Genomic DNA, 22511 nt, shown 5'->3' with positions numbered 1-22511 from the left:
GCCTTACCTAACTACTTGTAACTCGCCAACTGTGCGACAACGACGACGAAGATCAAGGCAGTCGAGACTTCTCCCAGTTGTCGAGGCCTTCCTTTCGGGCCACTTCAAACAAGTCCTACGCCGTAGTCTGTAACATCACCTGCCTCTTCATCGCGTGTTACTCCCACGGCCAACATACGTACTTTCATCCATGATGGGTCGAAGAGCCCACATCCGCCAACCCCCGCCGGGGAATAGCTTGGTGTCATCGTGGCCAACCCACATCCCCGTCCCCGCTGCTGTCGTCGCCGTGGTATTGTAGATGTAAATAGGCGAGTAGATAGTCGGTACACTACGTAGACTATGGTGGAGCGTGCGAGGGGAGGAGGCCCTCGCTCCACAGGCATCTCTTCTCTGGGAATGGTGCTGTCGAGTGGTGTGAGCTGCTTCACGAATCACGAGCACGAGACACAAAGCAGGACCCGCATCCGAGAGACTGGGTCGTGCCAGGACTGCCATAATTAGAAGAGGCGGACCACCTTGTTACCATGATGCGTTAGTCACCACCACAAGTGAGCGTTCAAGTACCTACTTTGGGTGAGTTGTGGCGGCATATTCCATCAAGTTGTGTAGTGCAGTGCAGTGTAGCACAGCAAGAACAATACCGTAGTTACCATGCAAGTGGCTCCATGCTTTCTTCAGCATGTGTCTATCTAATGCACGCCATACCACACTGCCTTCTGGAGTTGCTAACGAGATAGTTGTACAGCAGCCGCTGGGCCATGTGGACTATGCGCTGACGTAGAGCTGGATGTGCGGGTAGGTAGTATACAGTAGGAGACTGTACCTTGTTGTAGTGTTGCAGTGTTGTAGTGAAAGGTGCAATACTGGTATAGACGTTGGAAAGGGACTCGATTTCACGAGGGATACAAGTATACCACCCAAGGTTACATGATGGCTGAGACAAACTGTTGGTGTGTTTCACCATCAGGGGTCAGCAACATCGTGAACGACAATACTATGGTTTGGCAAGACACTTGTGAGCCTTATCCACAGGTGTCGACCTTGGGCCAAGTTCTTCATGGTGTTATCTACGAAGTACCTCCTTGGTCTCCATGGACGGTATGTCACAACACAGGTCGTATTGTGTTGTTGGCGACAGAGCCCCCGATGGGTCCCGGTCACGGTCCCGGTCACGGCCCCGGCAGAGGGTCGGGCGCCTGGCTGGAGACAACGCTACCCTTTCGCCATCAAGGTCTAATTTGTCAGGAATATATCTGCGTGGCATTGAAGGGATACCAGTAGTCTCAGGGTCGGCCCACGCATCTCTCGGTCGAGTGCTATCGAGTTGGGTCGGTGCAGTAGTTTACTGTCGGTAGCTCATCGTACAGCTCTGCTAGGATCTAATCCTTATTACGCTTGCTGGCAGGCAAGGCGCAGTCTGGTCTGGTGTCTGTGGTTGCATACAGGTAACCCCAAGAAGTACTACACGTCTGCCATGTACTACATGTATTAGTAAATGTTCGGTATAGCACACTAGCAGCGTGCGTGCAGTCGGATCATAACACCAAAAACGGTTATGCAAGCATGTAATTATAACCATAATTCAAGTTGTGTCTTGCACTGCCATCTGATTGATGATTGAGATGGCCAGGTTTCTCGGGCAATAGCTGCGCAAGATGGCACACCTGGTCCTCTATTCAAGATTGTCTAAGACACTGCACCGCACTGCATTGCGTTACACGTGTACTGGGCCAGACAACTGGGAGCCGTAAATGCCGGGTGCGGAAATCCATCCTGAGATGCCTAGGTACCTAGCGCAGACTTCCCTACACCTATTGCACGGCAGCGTAAGCTTGGGCTCTGGTTGCATACACTACACTGGAACAATTATATCCACCCCAGCTTACACGGGGGTCGCTCGTTGTGGGCGTTGTTGGTAACGCGAGGCGCGGGGTTGAGGGAGTGCATGTGTCTCCCGTTGACGAGATGAAGCGTTGAAGATCCTCAATCGATCCAGGAGAACGCCCGACTGGCGAGCAGGGTGTGAGCAGGCGGGATCCTCCAATGCTGGGGTTGGGGGATTCTACGTTGATCCAGTGTAAGGGAAGACGACGCATACAACAAGTATACGCCTACATACGCAGATACACGCGGCCGGAGGTTGGCCGTTATGATACACAGCAGGCACCGGCAATGAGTGACATGAACAGCAAAGCACAACACAGCTCAGCATGATGATTCTTGGAACCTTCTAATGTTACTTCGTCTCCCAAGGCAGACAGATGTTCAGGGCCTGTTCAGGGCCTGTTCTGTGGCCGTCGTCTACTCGTACACCGCATGGTCTATTAAACCTCCTTCTCATGGCGATTTCGTCCAACCCAGCCGGCCCTGTAAGGCTTTCTTCCTCGGGTCACTCATTCCGTCTCCGTGTTTCAGACCACCAGATCAACGGCATGGTGCGGGAGCATCTTGTAGCCCGGCCGTTGGGTTTGGAGAGGTTGACTTCTCTGATTGCGCTTCCGCACCTGTTTGGAGACAGGGAGCAATTGTTGGTTCAAATCCTCCTGGTTGATAATCGTCTTACTTGCAGCACCATTGGCGAGCAATTGGCTCCAAGGGTCCCAGTGTCCCAGGATCCCAGGGTTCTGCCCTGGTTTCCAGCGCCAAGAGTTAATGCCAAGAGAGCACGTCTTGCGCCAGGTAAGAAGAAGCCGACTCAAGAGGGCTTAGACGGCATTTTCTCGACGGCGATTGGCCTTATTGCCGAGTGCGGGAGCACCCACTTGGGCAAATAAGCATTAAAAGTCCTATTTTTATAACAGAGATGCAGCACGGTGCGGCTAGTAGATACCGCTTGTGCTTTTCGAAGAGCTCCTCCAACTACCTGAACTTACACTACTTGAACAATGCACACGTATGGTGTATCGGTAAATAAGGTAGGCAGGCCGTCACAGGTATCATCTGAGGATTTTGGTTTCTGAGCACCTTACGTCACCTCAGCCCGTCGAACGAACGCCTTGGTGAGACGTGCTGTATGTACAGTAGGAAGAGTGGTACCAGTATACCGCTAGCTGCAGGGGAAATCGCCCAGCCCTAGATCTGTGTCAATCCGTTCGTTTGGACGCCGCGCCTATTAAACGTGCGAAGGCGTCTAGCGCTCGGCAGCGGCCCGAGGGGATGGTGAAGATGGGGGCCGGTGGAATCCAATGTAGGTACACGTTCTACTATCTCGCGGGCAGAAACAGAAAACCAGTCAGTCTACCTTAATAATAAGCGCGACACGATCGATTAAGCGACTCGTGGCAGCTCGAGAGACTCGAAAGGGGCTGGTGGTGAGGTCATTGTTGGGGGCTGATGATTAATTCCTGCATACTGGTGCTACCCTGCTATACTCCTGACTCCTGACTCCTGGTACCTACTCGTTGGGTAGGTACTGCTTTTAGAGTCCTGTGTGTAAGCAATACGATCCTTTAAATATAGCCCAAGAGAGTACTTTGCTGCATTATTGCACAGTAGGGCCTACTGTACGCGTCTACTGTGATGTTGCACAATGCCGACAGTGGTGTACAGTAGGTAAGTACTTGTAGTACTATGTAGTTAAGTATAACTTATAGGTAGTCAAATGCGAGTTGACAAAGTGCAATCTCCTCCACCCAAGGCTTGTTGCGAGAAAGAGAGTTGCGAGTTGCGAATATACCACACTACCTACCGAACTACTCAGATAGCGTATCGGAATGCTAGTCAGGCAAAGACAGTCTACCAGCAATTTACCGTTGACAGTGCTATACTATAATACAAGACAATGTCGGCATTAGGCACCGTGTTCCAAGTTGTCAGCGGCCTCATTACGGCAGGACTTACTAAGGACTTAATTATACTCCTGAACTTACTATGTATGCACGTATCTGACCAAAATATCTACATATAGGTTAACTACCCAATAAGTAAGTAGGTAAAGTTAGACAACTCCCTAGGTGTCTAGCACAAGATCATGTGTTTTCCACCCCTTGTCTTCCCTTTCCCCTTCTCCCCAGCATAACTTTTCCACCCACGCTACCAGCGTAGTATTCTGTAGTCCCCGCAAGATGACCGCAGGTCCTACAATAGGTAAGCCAAGACCAATAACATCATCATTATCACAGCCTTCCGGTCCGGCGCTTAATCTTTAATTATAGTCGAGCTCATTGGAGGTCTTAATTTGGTCAGTTTCTTCATCTCTTAGCCTGTCTCATTTCCGTGTTAGGGAAAGAGGAGAGAGGGAGAGAGAGAAAGAAAGAGGGAGAGGAAGGGAGGGAGAGAGGGACATCTCCCGACTTCGCGAGTCTGCACTTTATGGTAGTTGGCAATCGTGAAACCTTCTCTGCTGCTATCGCACCCCGCGTTGCGACTGAGGATGCTACAACATTACTCTACACCACATGAGTGTAGCCACCTCGTGTACACATACACGGTGCCTGAGATTTGGGGGCTCCTGACGAAGCTTCCAGGCCAGCCGCTCGCCTATGGTAAGACTGCAGTGATTGATGATCGATCGCTCTTCTCAGTACCTAGGTACTACTTGCACACCCGCGCGGAATGCCACTCAACCGCGTGGCTTGTCTTAGACTAGAGTCTGGCGAGTTGCTGCTCACAAGTGTCACACTGACATTGCATGGTACCGCTACATGTACCCTTCGTCATGGTTGGCATGTGCCATCAGCCGACGTCTATATTCTTTTGGCTTGTCTAGATAAGTCCCAAACTCGTCGTCAAACCCCTCGTGCTCCTCGTGCCCCTCCTTGACGCCCCCATCGTCACTACGACTTTCAAGCTATACTCGTCACCCATCTCACAAAACTTCATGATAAACGCTCCAATCGGCCCACGGCAGCGCATCTAGCATTCCCGTTATGCATGACATCCTAACACGCCTGAAAGTATGTCATTCTAAGGTTAGTCCCTTGCATAGGTGTCTCTCTAGACTAAATCAAGCCGACTCAGCCACCGATAATCGACGTGTCTACCGGTGTCGTAGATACTTACCCGTTCGGTCCGACTGCTTACAACTCGGTCTTGCTATTGTCTCGATGTTATGGCGTTGCGGCTATGAACATGGTCACAATCCCGGCCGGCTATAGACTACATTCAAGGACTTCCCTTCGCCTTAGTGAAGTTCCATACAGGTTGCTACTCCTCTTCTGTCCTCTAGTTCGCCTTGCCAGATTGCCGACCACCGAGGCGAAGCGAATATTGATCTGCGCTGGCTTGACTCGCTATTTGTGACGTCGGAGTGGATCAGTAACATCGCCAGCGCCTCATACCCAATCCACCACCGGGTCGGGTCGTTGTGGAGGGTCACTTGTTGGTTTGAGCTGCTCCCGTGCGGCACAGCCCGGGAAGACCCCAATGGCCAGAATCTAGAATAGGAACGGCGCCATTTACTGCACTTGGTCCGGCAACGATACTGATTCCGAATTCAGTAAGGTTATAGGCAAACTGACAACCTCTACAGTAAAAGACAACACCCGTTATAGTTCGATGCTACTCTCGTATCGGCATGTCATCACTACAGGCAGCCCCCATATGTATAGCACTGATGGGTGAAGCTCTCCTGATAGGTCAGCTTGCCTATCAAATACCATCGTCACTCGAGTCACATGGAGTTGCTAACGGTGTGTACCGTTGACATGACACTATCGAGGACCAAAATACCTATGAGGTAACGAACCCTAGAACAGGACAGGAACCTTACTGACGCTGCGTAGCATCGTGTCGTTCATTTGTCAATACCGTAGGTAGCGAAGAGCTAAGCAGCCTTGCGGAACCGGTCTAAGTAAGTTAAGCGACGTCGACCATCTTAGGCCATATGCAACGGCCAATTTGTGAGCTGTGAAAGACGTTGATCTTTCCCGCCACTACCGTACGATATGTGATGGCACCCATCCATTGACGGGCATTTATTCCCCCACACTCAGAGGAAACACCCTGCATTTCTGAAACAAGCGATGGTCTGAGACGACCTGCATCAGTGTCACCTTAGTGGTGGCGATAGCGGCAATGTCGGCGAAGGTAAAGTAAACCAGGCTAACTGATATCCTCCGTTGATCTCGATACTGGCCCGTTGGTGAACACCCCCTTGAGTCAAGTCAGCCTATAGGGCTAGGTGCCTGACAGTTACACTGAAGAAGCCAGAATTGGGACCGGCTTCCCATCTAGCACCGTCCACCGTGTCTCCAACAAGCACCACCTCCGCAGCCGTCGAGAAACCTGGTTTGAGGTGTGTTCTGAGGATGATACGATTCGACTCGGTATGCCTCATTCAGCCGATGGTGACCAGTCTGCACACGCAAGGCGTTATTGGTTTATAATCTCCATTTTTATCTTGACCTCACACGGGAACAGCGTCTCGTCCAAGTCTTACGACGTTTAAAAATAAAGGCTTGGGTTGACAGAGCCTTGTGACGAGACTTATGCCATAATTAGTATATTGCTCATATTGCTCCGGGCATGACATGAGGAGAGGCCTAGAGTGCCGCCTGGCATTGAGGGCACCAACTCCTGTTTCCTATGTTCTGCGTGTTGTCTGTCCCTCTAAAACACCCCTTTTGTGATCTCTCGAGGCATTTGCGATTCTGACGCGATTCTAGCAATATCCCGCCCAAATCCATTTCAAATCAATCTGCACTGAGCGAGTTTATGCTATCGAACGCAGAACGGGTAGGGTAGTATGGAAACTAATTGTGCTGACACTCATCTCAGTAGGAGAAACTACTTATGAATTCCATCTCTATGGATTCCATGAATGAGCAATCCCTCAGGGTGTCACATGCAAGCTAGTTATTCCACCTTAGGCGGAGACAGGCGGCTCCAAATGTAATTGCCTAATTATTCGTCGTTATGTGGCATCCCAACGCGCTTCTTCCTGCATTATCAATTGGGCCCGATATCATGACGGCTTATCTAGATAGCAGTCTCCATCTCGGTGCAGGAAGCCCACCCGAGCGCGAACCGGAGGGCGGTGAAAAACTTGTTGGTCACAAGAAAAGCTTGACCAACAGATATCTCCGCACTGTCGTCCAGTTGTCGAGACCCGGACCTTCTAAAACGAGGTCTAGATTGGTGGTGACAGCTAACGGTCCGCTACGGAACAAGCGCCGCGGTCGGCGGGTCTTGTGGGTAAGTGTGTGATCCGGCGTGGAACGTGTTGCAATAGCATGGTCGCGAGGGCGGAAGAACCAAATATCGTGAGTCCGACACGGAATCGTGTACATTGGTAGCGAGCGGATTGAGACAAAATAAAATAAAGGAGCGGTTGATATATAGAGGGCTGTGAAAATCGGCCGCTCTCTCACTCTTCCCTGATGCTAGTCTATTAAGAAGTCAATTATATGTGCTGTACGTAACATTGTAGTGTTCAATTGTTGAAAGCTCAATTCCCATCGTTATGGCTGTCATTTCAAATCATGGGGTCCGAGGTGGCCTACTAGTCGCTTTGGTGACGCTGATCGATGCAAGTCAGTACACCAAACCCACGATCAACAGCATGACATTACGAGTTGCTGATACTTAGGAACCAGTGTCCGCCTGCTGGTTTGGGTATTGCCAGGTTAGTGGTCTAAGATGACATTGAGAGAATGCCCAAACTGATGAGAATTGGACAGGGTGTCTTTGCCGGTGTCCTTGTATCGCAAGACTTTTTGAACCTTTTCCCACAGATCAACGATGGGAATATATCCGGCGCGGTGACGAGTAGTTTCTTCGTGAGTCTTACACTCTTTCCGATATCGATTTCCTGTGCGAATTCTAACAATAGACGGTCCTTCCTAGCTTGGAGCATTCGTCGGTGCCTTGGTTGCCTTCGCACTAGGCGACAAGCTCGGACGGAAGAAGACCATCATAGCAGGCCACATCCTGAACACCGTCGGCGCCGCGCTCCAGGGCTCCGCATACAGCCTGCCCCAGCTCGTCATAGGGCGAACACTCAATGGCATCGGAATAGGTATAACCTCGACAATGTCCCCAGTGTACCTAGGAGAATGCGTGAAGCCCCATCTCCGTGGCCGACTCCTCGTCATCGGGGCTTCGGCTAACGTGACTTCGTTCGCGCTCTCAAGCTGGATCAACTATGCACTGTCCTTCCGCAGCGACGCGTTGCAATGGCGGCTTCCTCTGCTGCTTCAGCTCTTCTTTGCGTTGATCATCTTCCCGCTCGCACCACTTGTGCCCGAGAGTCCGAGATGGCTGCTCCTCGTGGGCCACGATGATGCTGCGAAGCAGGTGCTCGCGAGACTTGGCGATGAGTCTGTTGATAGCGACGTGGTGAGGGTTGATTACGACTCTATCAAGGCGTCTATCCGTCTCGAGAAGTCGTACCGAGTGCCCTTGGCGGACGTCCTCCGAAACCGAGACAGGACACAGAATCTCCGGCGTCTTATCCTGCCCTGCGGAACGCAGTTCATGCAGCAGTTCTCTGGGATCAATAGCCTGGTACTGATATAAACCTCTCCTTGACCGGCCGATGTATGTCCTCTTGCTAATATGTTGGTACATAGGGGTTCTACATACCCACATTACTCCACGAAATTGTCGGATTCAGTCTGCAAACAAGCCGATTGCTCGCCGCGGTAAATGGCACGATTTACTTCATCGCCGCGTTCTTTAGTCTGGCTTTTGTCGACAGCCTCGGACGACGCAAGTGAGTCCCTTCCCTCAGACGCTCTACTAGTTGCGTGAAACTGATAATTGAAGACTTATGTTATACGGCTCACTGCTTATGGCGGCCTGTCATCTGATAACGTCCCTGGCGCTGAAAGGTAGCCACGATGACCCTGCGAGGATGAAAGTTGTAAGCGGTCCTGGACTCCGAAGAAGAAGCAGTCCCTGAATTCTGATCATATTCTAGTTTGGTAATGTGGCAGTGGCTTTCATCATAATCTACCATGCTGTTTTCGCGCCCACATGGGCAGGCATTCCTTGGGGTAAGTAACTTCTCGCCTTTCTATCTTCTCTTTTCGCCAACTGTTCACGTTTTGACATGGCAATTTCCACACTATGCGGACTCCGCAAACTCCAGGTCCTGCTTTCAGAGAGCTTTAGTCGTAGACAAGGCTACTGACGATTGATTCTGCAGTCTACGCGGCGGAAGTAAACTCGATAGGCTGGCGTACTCGTGGAGCTGGTGCAGCTACTGCTACCAACTGGATAACAGGATTCGCAGTGGTGCAATTCACCAAAGTCGGCATCGACAATCTGCAATGGGCGTTCTTTTTGAGTAAGCTCTTCTCCGCTCTGTTTCTTCTCATCACTTAATATTTCTCGCCATCACAATCTGACTATGAAATCCGCCCATGCAGTCTTCGCAATCCTCTGCGTGTTATTCTTCCCCCTGGTATACTTCTTCTACCCGGAGACAGCGGGGCGTAAGCTCGAAGACATGGACGAGATGTTCCTCCGCAACCCCTCGTGGCTCGTCTGCGGCAAGAAGGAGATGATCCAGCCTACCCGGCCGCAGGCTTTCATCGACGCGGAGATAGCCCGTATCTCAGATAGTCAGGTCACTATCGTCGAGGTGGCACCTGACAATTTCGAGAAGAAGTAGCTGGCTGGCATACCACGACGATTATGATATGGGATTATGCAATATCAAATGGGCTTCCGTATATGGGTTATGGCTTACTTGGCATGGATAGAAATGGGACTTAGAGCTAAAGGGTATAAAGAATAGATTTGGGATAGATTAATGATAATGAGTGACTCTTGAAAGAAATGATATTTTCATTCTTTCCTTGTCAATCTGTTTACGGTCTCGCGTCCTCGTATTCTCATAACACCAAGCATACTACCCAGTGCTAAAATCGGACGCTCTCCGTAGCAGATATATACTGCGCCTCACCCCTATACCTCCAACGACTAAAATACGCGTTGCCGCCCTCAGGACAAGCGTGTCCCGACCCAGCTCCATTGCAGGTAGCATAAGCACCCACAAGACTGCCGACGAAAGATCCGCTCCCACCGCTCACGAGGCCCGCAGACGCCGTGCCGATCGTCAGCTTCGCCCTGGGATTATCAGCAGACATAGCTAACAGACTGTAATGCGTCGCATTTAGCGTCTCGATTTGCAATCTAATCTTCCCGTGGCGCCACACCGATGGAACCGGCACGATCTTCGGCGCAGACGGGGTCCCCGTGCCCTCGGCGCGGAACCGGAATGCTAGTTCAGGTTTCCCTGGTTTAGGAGGCGCTTCGCTCGAGCTACTTGTATCAGATGGCGCGAGGAGCACGATGCCGAGATCAATGTGCGCGAACTGCGTCAGGAATACCGTGACGCCAGCTTCTTGGTCGACACCCCTCGGAGAAAACGACACGTCGACGCTAAATGTGAACAGCGTATGCGTCTGTCTCCTTCCGATAAACGAAAGACCCGCTTGACCCGTCAACTTAGGCGTTGTCGCGGATTCCGGGGTGCCAGTGAGATTGTTCCGCGTAGGGATCATCTGGAGGCCCTTCTCCGCAATTGAAATTACGCCCTGTGGCGGCACGCGCCAGTATACCAGGTTACGGGGTATTTCTTCGCCTTTCCTGAAATCGTACACATCGTCGTCGGTGTTGAAGGGACCAGTCCCAGGGACCTTCCTAGTCGGAGGCGGCAGCCTCCAGCCGCTCATTTTGCCCCTGACGGGCTGTAGGACGGGCCACTCGTCCTCGTCCCATGTCACGGGAAACAGCACCGTTTCGCGACCCATGGGGTAGATCTCCCATTCCGGCCCCGAGCGCGTCGCCAGAGCTACACCCCACCAATTCCCCGCTTCGTCCTGGAATAAGTCCCCGTGGCCGACGGTCTGGAAATATTCATCTGTGCCGCGGTTCGTCAGAATCGGGTTGTTCTCGTACGCTGCGTACGGACCCTTCAGATTCCGCGAGCGCGCGATCGTGATCGAGTGGTCCGTCGCTGTCCCGCCTTCCGCGATCATGAGATAGTACCATCCGTCCTTCCTGTACAGATGCGGGCCCTCTGGCCAGACGCCCCCCGTGCCGTTCCAGAGGCTGATGGGCGGTTGGCTGAGCTCGCCCGTCGCGAGGTTGATCTCCTGCAGCACTATCCCCTGCGTCGCGACATAGGCTTTCCCGTCGTCGTCCCAGAAGAGGTCCGGGTCGATGAAGTCCGATTCAAACGTCACTGGGTCGGACCAGGCGCGGTCGTCGAACGGGTCCGTCGAGGTGAAGACTACGCCCAGATTGCGCGCCGAAACGCCGAGGTACTCGCATATAACGTAGAATAGGCCCTCATGGTATCGTAGGGTCGCGGCGAACATGCCTACTTGCTGCGCCGTCGAGCGGGCGCTGGCGCCTGGTAGCTGACTTTCGCGATTCCACGCGTGGCTGACCATTTTCCAGTTGACCAGATCCTTGGAAGCGTAGATTGGTAGGCCTGGAAACGAGATGAATGTCGACGTCACGCAGTAGAATGTCCCGTTGACTTGCGCGCATGACGGGTCCGAGTGCCAGCCGGGCAGGATCGGGTTATAATAAGTCGAGTTCCTCGGACTCACTGGAGCGGCAGCCGAAACTACGGGCCCAATGGCCACGAGAAAGCTCAGCGTCGATATCAGATTTGGCAGTCTCATCGTGTGAAGGAGAGGGACGACCCTGGTGCTCTACTTTCGAGATCGGAAGGGGGGCCGGCGTCGTGACCCATTTTATAGATTCTTGGTCCCGCGTACTCGGGTGCCATTGTGCTTCGTCTTGACAGTAGAAATTTCTCCGGCCGTACATATTCCATTCGGGTATGCGGATCTCCCGTCCGATACGGCGAGTATATTTAACCGGCAAGTCGGCCCACGATCTTATGTCACGTCTGGGTTCTCCGCACTCATGGATGGGGAGGCGGGGTGAATATTTCCAGTGATCCATGTTGTCGGTATGCTAGGACCGAACGGTAGGGACCACATGTAACTTACATTCTATAAGTTCGTATAGTGCCAATATCGAGGCGATTCCTCTCCCTTGTCTAATAAACAAATCGACAAGAGCTGCCTAGCAGTCACTTCACGGTTTCAAGATGAAAAGGACCTCATAATCGGTCTTCACGGTCGATTCCAAGAAGCTTTACAATCAAATTCCAAGATGGCAACGAGTCAATTTGATGCCCTTGAACAGGCAGTTCCTTTTCGAATCACCATATCGTGTATACGGATACATGTGCGTGCTATGTTAAATGCCATTGTACCTCGGAACATAACAGAAAGACGCGAGCAAGTTCAAACCCTCAAGGACCGAAGATTGCAAGTATTCAGCGTTTCATCTTCAACTCGAACAATGAAATATCTGATACGAGCTATGTAAACTAGTTAAGATGAGCATGAGAAAATAAAAAGCGCCTGCTCATACTTCACATAGACGCGAAGATAAGTCGTGGGTTGCACTAGCAATGACTCGATTACGTAGACCCGACATGATCAGGTATGACTCTTGGATCGTAGGAAGGCGTATGTAGGAAGATAAGGAAAAAGTGTGACAATATATTAGCTGTGTATGAGTCTGCAATTCCATAGACGTCCATCTAGTTGTTCATGCTTCAGACGGAGGATACAAGATTGGCGAAGCACTTACGATACGAGTTCTAACCAACAATCACTAGCCGTGGCACAACAGCACCTGCACGTACATCATAAGAGCATCGTCGTACGGAAAGAACTCCGCCCCTCTGGACCAATCCAACGTATCTTCAACAGACGTACAACAGCTTGCATTGATGTGCCGAGAAGTACCTAATCTTCAAGAAGCATGCGATCTACCTACATGCATACAACAGTAAGTAAGAGAAGCCCCAAACCCCACCGCTTCACCTACAGTATCCTGATGCCTTTGCCTATCACGGGAGGGCGGTAGAAAAGCAATTGGAATAACAAAAGACTTACATATTTCCATTGGTCTTAGATAACGCACCGGCGGCCGTCCACCTATAACACGGCGCCGGGCCCGCAAAGCTGACCGCATCGATTGCCTAAAGGGATAAGGTAGAACTCCACGTCAATCGTCAATCGACGGAATAGCGCTTGGCATATGCACAACACACGAAACTCGCCCTAGAAGCCAGCCAACTGAGTATCCTATGCACCTTGTTTTATTGGTAATAGTTGTGTGTGATATACACAGAATCTGGCTATTGGGGTATAGTTAATTGATGACCGCAGTACCATAAGGGTGCTTATTGTTCTGGTACAACGACGTACCAGATAAGCGGGAGCCGTTGTAGTGTTGCCAGAATGGTTGTCAAAGGACGTAGAAATCGTGACTACTTACGCAATGTAATGAATACCCACTGATTCGCTCTTATCACTCTTCCAGATCTTTGCATTTGTCGTTCATTTGTCGTGATTACCTGGTCGTTGGCGAAGTCCGTTGCTTGAGATATGAGGACAACGGGCCGCAGTCCGTAATAATGTCGGGTCTCGAATAGGTGCGGTATTACCTAGTCGAGCAGAACTTGGCGTATAGCTGAGAACCAATCTAGCAGATCTCCTAAACCTTTACAAGAGACCTTTACCCAACCTGAAGAATCAACCACCTACCAATGGCCGTTCAATCTTTATCAAGCCATCGAACAACATGACAGAAACTTCAGACTCTTCGAACCTGCCGTCGTCACCGTCATCCCGACTTTCAACCCCTATTACCGAGTCGACCGCGTTGTTACGAAAGCCGACTATTGGAGATCAGGATGATGCCAGACCTCAGTATCGACAATGGCTTAGAGAAATTTGGATATTGGTAAAGGCATCGATACCTGTGATTCTGGCCTACGCTCTCCAGAATAGTTTGCAAGCAACATCCATCCTTATAGTCGGACAGCTCTCGCCGGAAGCGCTGGCCACAGCTGCTTTCTCTTACATGTTTGCCACGTCAACAGCGTGGTTAATTGCACTTGGGGGCACCACAGCGCTTGACACCCTTGCTTCCAGCAGCTTCACCGGATCACAAGATCGACACGACTTGGGAGTCCTGTTGCAACGAGGCATTTTCATATTCACCATCATGTATGCCATCATCGCCGTACTATGGAGCGTATCGGAACCGCTATTCCGTGCTCTAGGACAGGAAGAGTTTATCTGCGTCCAGAGTGCTAAGTTCTTGCAGATCCTCATCCCAGGAGGTCTTGGGTACGTTTGGTTCGAAACGATGAAAAAGTATCTGCAAGCACAAGGAATTTATGAGCCGGGAACCTATGTTCTTTTCATCACGGCCCCGCTCAACATACTTTTAAACTGGTTGCTTGTCCACAAACTGGGGATCGGACTGTACGGGGCGCCGATTGCTACGGGTATCAGTTACTGGGCATCTTTCCTGCTCCTCGTGGGCTACGCAGCGTTCGTCCGTGGTTACGAATGCTGGGGCGGACTCAACCCGAGAGTGGCTATCGCCCACCTTTGGCCATTTACACGTCTAGCGTTGCTGGGTGTCGTGCACGTCGGCACGGAATGGTGGGCTTTTGAGATTGTAGCGTTGGCAGCTGGACGACTGGGGATGATTCCACTAGCAGCGCAGTCGGTTATCATGACCATGGATCAGATCATCAATACAATTCCTTTTGGGCTGGGAGTTGCCGCTTCCTCTCGGATTGGCAACCTCCTGGGCGCACAAAGATCACGGGATGCAGCTCGGGCAGCGCACTGTGCGGCGGTGCTATCGGTACTGAACGGGGCCATCATCCTGAGCATCCTCATGAGCACGAGGAACGTGTTTGGCAAGATGTTCAACGACGACGAGCGCGTCGTTGGCCTCGTAGCAGAGGTGTTGCCGCTTGTAGCACTGTTCCAGATCGCGGACGGCCTGAACGGGAGCTGTGGCGGGGCACTGAGGGGGATGGGGAAGCAATGGGTTGGAGCGCTGGTCAACCTCGTCAGTTACTACGGCGGCGCACTGCCAACGGGGATATATCTCGCGTTCCACGGCTGGGGCTTGGGGGGCCTCTGGCTCGGCAATTGCGTGGCCTTGTACATCGTGGGAGTTCTTGAATGGGGCATCGTGGGTTTGACCAAGTGGGATAAAGAGGCAAAGAAGGCCATCGAGAGGCTCCAGGCCGGCGGGGTGGGTTTACCGGGGACTGAAGCGGACAGCAGTCCATTATGATGATATCTGATAATCCAATCTGACAGAGTGTGTGAGCATGGTATTGTATTGTATCGTATCATGAAACTAACATTTATAGAAGTATGTAGAATGAATGGCTAGGAACATTCTCGCGGCGTTCGGTGAGGCGTTGGGACCGAGATTGGCGCGCGGCTCGTGGGAATTGATGCAACAGTGAGACATGCCACTGTCCTTCACTGGAACCCCAGTACCCAGTACTGGTCCAGCACTGCCGGAGCGGACTTGGTGTAGTGGACTGTTAGGCCGGTGTTAGTGTGCGATCTGGTTGCTAGGGGCTCTGCTAAGGGGGTATAGATGTCCAATTATAGAGAAGATCGTTGCTATGGCACGCATCATCGAGCAGCGGCGAGTGGGTAACGGGAGACCCACATCCACGACTCAACGTATGACCTCATTAGTCCAAGCAAGGCCGTTCCCACTCCTTCGAGGCATCTTGGAGGGATCATCTCAAGAGGTCCCTGAACAAAAAGAAGGACCCTGGCCACATAGATCTATCTGATGAGAAAGTTCATCTCACACTTGACTTGACTTGACTTTACTTCACTTCGCTTCTTCTACTTCAGATAACTGACTACCTTACCTGCCTAACGCTCTAATAATCACATCATCCATTTGCTCAGACAAATCATCACCATTCTGCCTTTCTCTTCGCTCTTATTGTCTCCGTAGTGTAGCCATCAGAAAACAACCACTCCACCAATAACCATCGAATCCTTGCATTGAACCATTAACAAATCCGGGGCCACAGACACACAGATCTGCTCTTCTCTCTCGACCCCTGTTCCCGTCCTGTACCACCACAGTCGTTATATAGCAACGCCGATAATAATCAACAAAAGCAATCTGTCATAGCAACCAGCTATTACTGTAACCTCGTTTCTGCTCGATTAGCACCTTTGATCTCGCTGTCGATTATTGTGTTTCGACAATAATAGTCCATCATCCTATTGTTACGACCGATATATCGCACTCGAGAACTTCCCCCTCTATTTACATAGCTGGGACCTCCGCAACAATCGCTGGGGACCATAATAACGAATTCATCCAACCCGACTGAATACCACCTCAATACGAACATTTGCCTAGACTATTCCTCCACCATGCGAACCATAGTCAATTCAATCCTGCGCCTAGCGCAATTCTTCCTCGTCCTCATCGCAACCGCCCTTCTCGGCAATGTCCGCGCAAACTCAGCACACGCAGCCGCAGCCATCAACTTCTCGATATTCGTATGCGCCTTGGCCTGGGTCGCCGTGCTCTACGGTCTCGCCTCGAACTTCATCTCTGCCGTAGCCATGCCCATCGTCTCGCTCGCGCTAGACGGCCTCTCTACACTCTTCACCTTCATCGGCGCAGTAGTATTATCCGCCAAGCTGACTACTGTCAACTGCGCTCACCCGGTAAGTTACAGGGCTGCACATCCCTAATCCAACAACTTTTTGTAATTGAATTGATCTTTGTCTGACACGTATTGCGCAATCGCAGGGCTCAAGATCACCCGGCTGGATCGCCTATGGCTCCGACAACACCCAGAAGCGCTGTCGCGAGATCCAAGCCGGCCTTGTCTTCGTGTGGTTCCTGTTCGCCACCTTCGCCGCCACCCTGTTCCTTACATTTAAGGAATTCCGACGGGGCGGCGGGTCGGTAGGACGCCCAAGCATGTCGCAGATCGGCGTCTAGGGAAGCGTCGATCGCGTTGACAATGCCGACGGTGAAGCGCAGCACAACGGGACTGGACATGTACGAGACTGGGATTCACAATATTAGTGGGAGAGGGAGATTATCGGTCGGTCGTTCTCTTGGGCACCCCTGGGGAACTTCATTTACGGGCGCTTTATAATGTATAGGATACGAGGTGGGTTTGGGTTGAGGTCACTTTACAGTATTTGTTTGGGGCCATGGACCGCTGTAGACGGCGGTGATTCCAGAGTTGGCTTGGTACGATGAGGTTAATGATGGAGCGGAGTCCTGGTCTTTTTAAAGACATACTTGTGTCGGATTACGATGTTGGTATCATGTTTAGGCGTTGGGAATTAGGTTATTCATCCGGCTCGTTGCTTCGGTCATGTAGAAAATATTACCGCAATTCCAATGCGTCCAGCAAACAAAATATGCTCTTGGTGATTCCTGGCGCCGACATAGAAAAGCGTTTTGAATTGTAAAGGCCGACTTATTATAAGGACTCGCAAAGGGGGTCTGATTGTTGAGATATATAAGATACTAGTGTTAAGATTCTTCAGCGAAGTAGCTACAACCCACGAAGCCGAATTGGCCCAACGGTTCAGTTCGAACAACAACTTCGCTTTTGCCATTTGTTTTTGCTTCTACGTAACAGAACGAACCAAGTTCGATCCTGTTAGTGTGTTGCTTATTTTCTTACCTTTGCTTGGCACTCTTCCATTATAACTCTCTGCTATCACTCATTACATATGCGTATAAACTACTAAGTACATATGAATACTCCGTACTGAGATGGATGAATTCTTAACATCCATTTGAACACGCAGTTAAGTTCATGAGCAGCTCGATTTCGCCTTGGTACTGATTCTGATACCTGCGCTTACTAACGGGGTATATGTCTCTGATATGCAAGGCAGCTTGGTAGCAGACTGAAGACATGTAGGAACAATCACCTCGATTCTTCGGGATCTTTACATTAGATACTGCGTACATTCATTATCATGCCGTCGAGTTACTCCCGGGTCATATCCACGTCTACATCTTGACCCCTTTTTATCTATTCTCTAGCATCAAAGTAAGTAGGTACTTCATAATCTTCAGCGTATAGGCAGCGTGATCTTCCTGCTCTCCTTAATGATATCCGCAGCCCGCTCAGCAACAGCATACACAGTGGTCTGGATATTGCCCAGCGGCTCCAAGGGGATCATACTCGCGTCGACGACGCGGATGTTCGCCGTCCCGTGGACGATCAACTTCTCGTCCACCACGCCCCCCAGCTCGCGCGGCAACATGCGACACGTCCCGGCAATATGGAAGCAAGACACAGTGCGTCCCCGCACGATGTCCTTCGCGACATCGAGGTCGTCGCCCTTCGCGTCGGGGAGGCGCTTCAGACTCGTGTCGATCATGTCGCTGTACGGCGGGGTATTCACGATCTTCTCGACGAAGCCCACCGTGCGCGCCAGGATCTCGAGGTCCAGCGGGTGCGAGCAGTAATTCGGGTTCCACGTCGGCGGCACCGACGCATCCGGCGAGGAGATGTGCACATTGCCCCGCGAGAACGGGTGGTTCAGCAACGACATGATGCCGACGCAGTCGTACGGCGCGTGCGAGGTGAACATGTCCGTCAGCGTCTCCGGGTGCGGCGTCACGGTCAACGAGCCCGGGAAGCACAGGTATTGGATCGCCGGCTCGGTCTCGGCCTCGAGGAGCGACCGGATCAGCTTGAACTCGCGCTTCTGCACGGGGTTCAGCGTCGGCGTCGTCGAGAGGTATCTGTCGAAGAGCGCCTTGCGGTCTGACACCGTCATGACGCCGTTGCGGTCCGCGAGGGGCACGTATGCCACGCTTGTGCCCATGCCTGCGAGCGGGCCTTGCTTTGACGTGGCGTATTGCTCGAAGGCCGCCTTGAATCTCTCCGGGTCGCGGAGGCCGTCTGCCGACGGGTATTCTTTTTTCACGGGGAATTGCTGCGACGTCATGAGGTGGTCTTGCATGTGCTCGCCTACGTTGGGATTGTCGATCACGACGTTGATGCCCAGACTCTCGAGGAGGTCGCGGTCGCCGATGCCGGATAGCTCCAGCAGTTGTGGTGTTCTAATGGTTCCCGCGGCGAGAACGACTTCTCTGCCGACTGAGAGGGTGCTAACTTTGCCATCCTTATCTTTGATTTCTACGCCGGTCGCGAGGACTTGGCCGTTGCGGGTCTCTGTGATGATTCTCTGTACCGTCGTCTCCAACAAGACTTTCAAATTCGGTCGTTTGGCGATCTCTTCCGTGTAGTATGCGGTGACGGATGAGCTTCGAGTGTTCTTCCCAAGCTCAATAGTCGATGAATTTTGAAATGCACCGATGGCCCTGCCTGTCCTGGGATCCGTCTTCATCTCTAGCCCCATCTCGGCAAAGGTCTTGAACCAATTCTTGTTCATGTCCGCGTATTGGTCGTCAAAGGAGAGCTGGATGGGGCCGTTGCCTTTAATGTCATCCTGGTAGTAAGATAGGCCTCCTAATGTCTCTTTGATAGCTTGGCTCGGAGGGTGTGATGTCGCGAATTTCTGGAAGTAAGGAGCGAGGTCATCGTAGGACCAGCCTTTATTTCCCATTTGAGCCCATGTGTCTAAATTGGTGCGCGAGGGAAACATGGCCATCATGAAATTGGTCAATGAGCTGCCACCCAGGACCTTGCCGGTATCCTGTCGAAGGTGACGACCTTTTAACTCGGTCTAATGATCACAACTTGATAAGCATGCCGGACATATTGGCCTCGTTGAAGAAGCATTCGTCCTCACCTGTGGAGTTGACTGGAATGGCCAGATGAAGCGATCATCACTATAAGCCCCAGCAACAAGACCGGGCGTCTCTAAAGCAGGGTCATCTCTCTTGTCGGCGCCGGCCTCGATGACCAGCACGCGAACACTAGCATCTTCGGTGAGTCGGGCAGCTACGACAAGACCGGCCGTACCGCCGCCAACAACGATGTAGTCAAACGATTCACTCATTTTAGCTAGCGGGGTATTCTAAAGACAGGCAGCGACTAGGAATGATTCAAGATACTTGCCAAAACCAAACAAAAATGAAGGAAAGAGAAGAAAGAAGGAGAAAATGTACAGAGGGGATTCTACGATTTGAGCATGTGCAATGCCACCAACAGTAGAAGCCCGCGTTTACTAAGGTAAGCTGACATGATGGCGGCACAGCTATTGGATGCCGCATTGAAGCTGCGACAGCTCTACAGCAGTCTAGGCATGATTACCCAGGTGGTGGTGGATAGAAGAGGGAAAGCGGGTAGCCGCTTACTGCACCTATGTGACATCGTATGTTACCTACCTCCCTTGACAAGCCAGGGATAGGTAGATCCAGATCTGCGCTTGGTGATTGTGATAGATGACATTGACCACTTGGGTCCTTAGCTAGTGCTTGTCTGTCACAGGCTCACCGCAGCTGTGCCGCATGTGGGAACACGTTCGCAGGACCATAAGTAGTACAAAGTTCTAGTCTACTACCTATGTATATGGCGTGCTGCTGGGAATACTGTTACAGTACAGATAGACGAACCAGGGGGGTTTGGGGGATCATCAGGGTCTTTGCGAATTCCGCGCGTCAGCACTGTAAAGCGTGTCATTGTCATACATAGTGGAGGGTGAATACCTAGTTGTGTAAAAATAACGTTTAGTGTACCTGCTCTTTAAGATGCTGACAACCTGCCTAGTCGAGTCTGCCGACCGGGTCTATCTACCTAGCCACACGCCTGGGACCGCAATGAGGGGCATTTGTCGAAATGTGAGCGTTTCCAGAGGGGTAAACGCGACTTCAGCTAGGTACACTAATTGATCTCGAAGTGGGCTGATGCATAACGTTGATAGTAGGGACAAGGCCATTGGCCTCGGATAGCCCGGCCCGAGTATGAGCAAGACGAGTCAGGATTCGGCTCCTGTGGCTAGTGCTGTTTGTACTGCATGCCAGAGACTGGTTAACTGGACATAATATCCAAAATGGTGAGGATAGTCAACAACGGGAGGCCCTGGTCCCAGCAGAGACTCGAACAGGTATTGTTTCACGTCATTCAGGACGTCTTCGTCTAATTGTCGTTGCCCGTACAACACGTCCTGTTCAGGGTTATATCGAACTTCGATGGTGTAAACCCGCCCAGCAACCCTATTCCAGCGTCGTTAGTGTCAGCCTTTGAAAGGCCAGGTAGCGAAACAAGAATATACAACATGATGTGTTGTAACCAAGATACAACCACCGTGTAACAAAAACAAAACAAGCAAGTAGAAAATAGGGGAGAGTACATATGACGCCTGTTGAAACTTATACGAGCCTCACATTCGTTGGTTGGGATAGGAAATGGGGCTGAAGCCGGACTCTTCTAGAGCTGGAATGGTTGGATCTTCGTTTCCCATGTCATGTCGATCATGGTGATTTCACTTAGCTTGGGGTAATTGTTGTCCAAGAATTCATCAATTTCGCGCGCCTCAAACGACTTCGTTACCGACTTAGCGGGCAGACCGGGAGCAGGAAAGGAAGAACGGGGTTGCGAGGGCGGGAGGAAGAAGCTTGATGAGACAGTCAGTCGTTGAAGTTGTCGACAATTATCAGTACCTAGCCATCGCCGGATCCAGTGTTGCCTTCCAGTGTACAAATTATCGAGATGAAAATTGAAATAACAGTAACCATTGAAATAGCTGTGACCATCCTGCACCTTCCACACACCGTCATCGCGAACAAAGGAGGGCCTGTAAAACATTAGAGTTTCATGCCGCGACTCCTTGTTCACCTGGCTTGAGATAGGGAGCACTTCCATCCCAGAAGAGTCTGTAATACAAGGAAGACGATCATAACCATCATCAGGACAACGTATTATAGGAGCAGGAACTTTTAGTTCTACTTCGACGGTTTTTGGTGTCCAAGTGCAGCGCCAAATCATCCACCGTATCTCGGTGGGGAGCCTTGGAAATAGACGAAATTCTCGTTGTTCTTGTTGTAGTGGTGGTGTATTGGACATGATGAAGAATAAGCTCCGGTAGTTGACCAGCTTCGTGGATGGGCCAGCCTTTGAGCAGAGCAAGAGTGGAACAAAACACACCTGGAAATAATGTGAAGTAGCATCAAAATTGTCTATGCCGGGACGAATTGATACACGCGAGTGATTCCCAGCCCAAATGCAGACGTGTTGCTACCTATTCATTTATAAGCCCTTGTTGACAGTTTCTGAGGGTAGCTTTAAAGTTCAGGTTTGAGGAAAGAAAGGAGAGAGACACTGGGACATCTTTCCTTCACCTTTCTTCCATTCATCCCTACCCCCTCTTAATTCCTTCACTTCCTTTCCTCGGCCTCATTATTGCCTTTCCTAAGTAGGTAGCTGCGTAAGTGGAACATGGTATCAACTGTGTGTAAGGTTCGACTGGGTTGAGCTGCAAATCTATTTGGCCGTGATAGATTATTAATATGAACCCGGTATCTCGAATACAATCATACAGACGCCTAGAAAATCGGCTACAGGTGTACGACTTATAGCATGTCAACCAGTTGAATCAAAGTCGGAGAAGTGTGATCAGAGGTTTCCTTTTCTCAAATCAAGCTATTACGAAGCGGTGCACTTTGAGGCAAGCATTCGAGCACTAAGTCGACACATCATACAGAGGTATTTTGAATATACGACAAGTGCCAACCTTGTAAATGCAATAGTCCTAAAATGCCCAACAATTGTAGTACAAAAT

The 22511-nt window shown here is 51.0% G+C and overlaps 7 protein-coding genes across 7 annotated transcripts; 4 read left to right on the top strand and 3 right to left on the bottom strand.

The window, feature by feature from the left end:
* The first annotated feature begins 1532 nt into the window (after window positions 1–1532).
* On the top strand, window positions 1533–3217 carry F5B22DRAFT_593996 (uncharacterized protein). Its single transcript, XM_047974017.1, has one exon. It carries the CDS (start codon window positions 2265–2267, stop codon window positions 2775–2777), a length of 513 nt encoding a protein of 170 aa, XP_047833784.1. The 5' UTR covers window positions 1533–2264; the 3' UTR covers window positions 2778–3217.
* Window positions 3218–7452: 4235 nt separating this feature from the next.
* F5B22DRAFT_593977 (general substrate transporter) lies at window positions 7453–9671 on the top strand. The gene is made up of 8 exons (XM_047974016.1): window positions 7453–7567; window positions 7623–7721; window positions 7789–8448; window positions 8514–8656; window positions 8710–8806; window positions 8864–8939; window positions 9092–9232; window positions 9315–9671. The coding sequence occupies exons 3-8, from the start codon at window positions 7975–7977 to the stop codon at window positions 9557–9559; spliced, it is 1176 nt and encodes a 391-aa protein (XP_047833783.1). The 5' UTR covers window positions 7453–7567; window positions 7623–7721; window positions 7789–7974; the 3' UTR covers window positions 9560–9671.
* A 13-nt stretch (window positions 9672–9684) lies between these two features.
* Window positions 9685–11835, bottom strand: F5B22DRAFT_501154 (glycoside hydrolase family 43 protein). The gene has a single exon (XM_047972451.1). The coding sequence runs from the start codon at window positions 11583–11585 to the stop codon at window positions 9810–9812; it is 1776 nt and encodes a 591-aa protein (XP_047833782.1). The 5' UTR covers window positions 11586–11835; the 3' UTR covers window positions 9685–9809.
* A 1277-nt stretch (window positions 11836–13112) lies between these two features.
* Window positions 13113–15289, top strand: F5B22DRAFT_501310 (MATE efflux family protein). The gene is made up of 3 exons (XM_047972452.1): window positions 13113–13420; window positions 13498–15117; window positions 15173–15289. The coding sequence occupies exon 2, from the start codon at window positions 13570–13572 to the stop codon at window positions 15088–15090; it is 1521 nt and encodes a 506-aa protein (XP_047833781.1). The 5' UTR covers window positions 13113–13420; window positions 13498–13569; the 3' UTR covers window positions 15091–15117; window positions 15173–15289.
* Window positions 15290–15651: 362 nt separating this feature from the next.
* On the top strand, window positions 15652–16961 carry F5B22DRAFT_501340 (marvel domain-containing protein). The gene is made up of 2 exons (XM_047972453.1): window positions 15652–16511; window positions 16597–16961. Exons 1-2 carry the CDS (start codon window positions 16212–16214, stop codon window positions 16789–16791), a joined length of 495 nt encoding a protein of 164 aa, XP_047833780.1. The 5' UTR covers window positions 15652–16211; the 3' UTR covers window positions 16792–16961.
* A 741-nt stretch (window positions 16962–17702) lies between these two features.
* F5B22DRAFT_501036 (uncharacterized protein) lies at window positions 17703–20216 on the bottom strand. Its single transcript, XM_047972450.1, has 2 exons — window positions 19581–20216; window positions 17703–19514 (listed from the first exon to the last, which is right to left on the bottom strand). The coding sequence occupies exons 1-2, from the start codon at window positions 19788–19790 to the stop codon at window positions 17889–17891; spliced, it is 1836 nt and encodes a 611-aa protein (XP_047833779.1). The 5' UTR covers window positions 19791–20216; the 3' UTR covers window positions 17703–17888.
* A 944-nt stretch (window positions 20217–21160) lies between these two features.
* Window positions 21161–21796, bottom strand: F5B22DRAFT_643353 (uncharacterized protein; the record flags this gene model as incomplete). The annotated part of the gene is made up of 1 exon (XM_047978254.1): window positions 21161–21796. One exon carries the CDS (start codon window positions 21794–21796, stop codon window positions 21161–21163), a length of 636 nt encoding a protein of 211 aa, XP_047833778.1.
* Window positions 21797–22511: the final 715 nt, after the last annotated feature.

The sequence above is a fragment of the Xylaria bambusicola genome (assembly GCF_022495145.1).
Source record: "Xylaria bambusicola strain CBS 139988 unplaced genomic scaffold F5B22scaffold_7, whole genome shotgun sequence".
Lineage (NCBI taxonomy): Eukaryota > Fungi > Ascomycota > Sordariomycetes > Xylariales > Xylariaceae > Xylaria > Xylaria bambusicola.
This window is presented reverse-complemented; position numbering and strand designations above follow the sequence as displayed.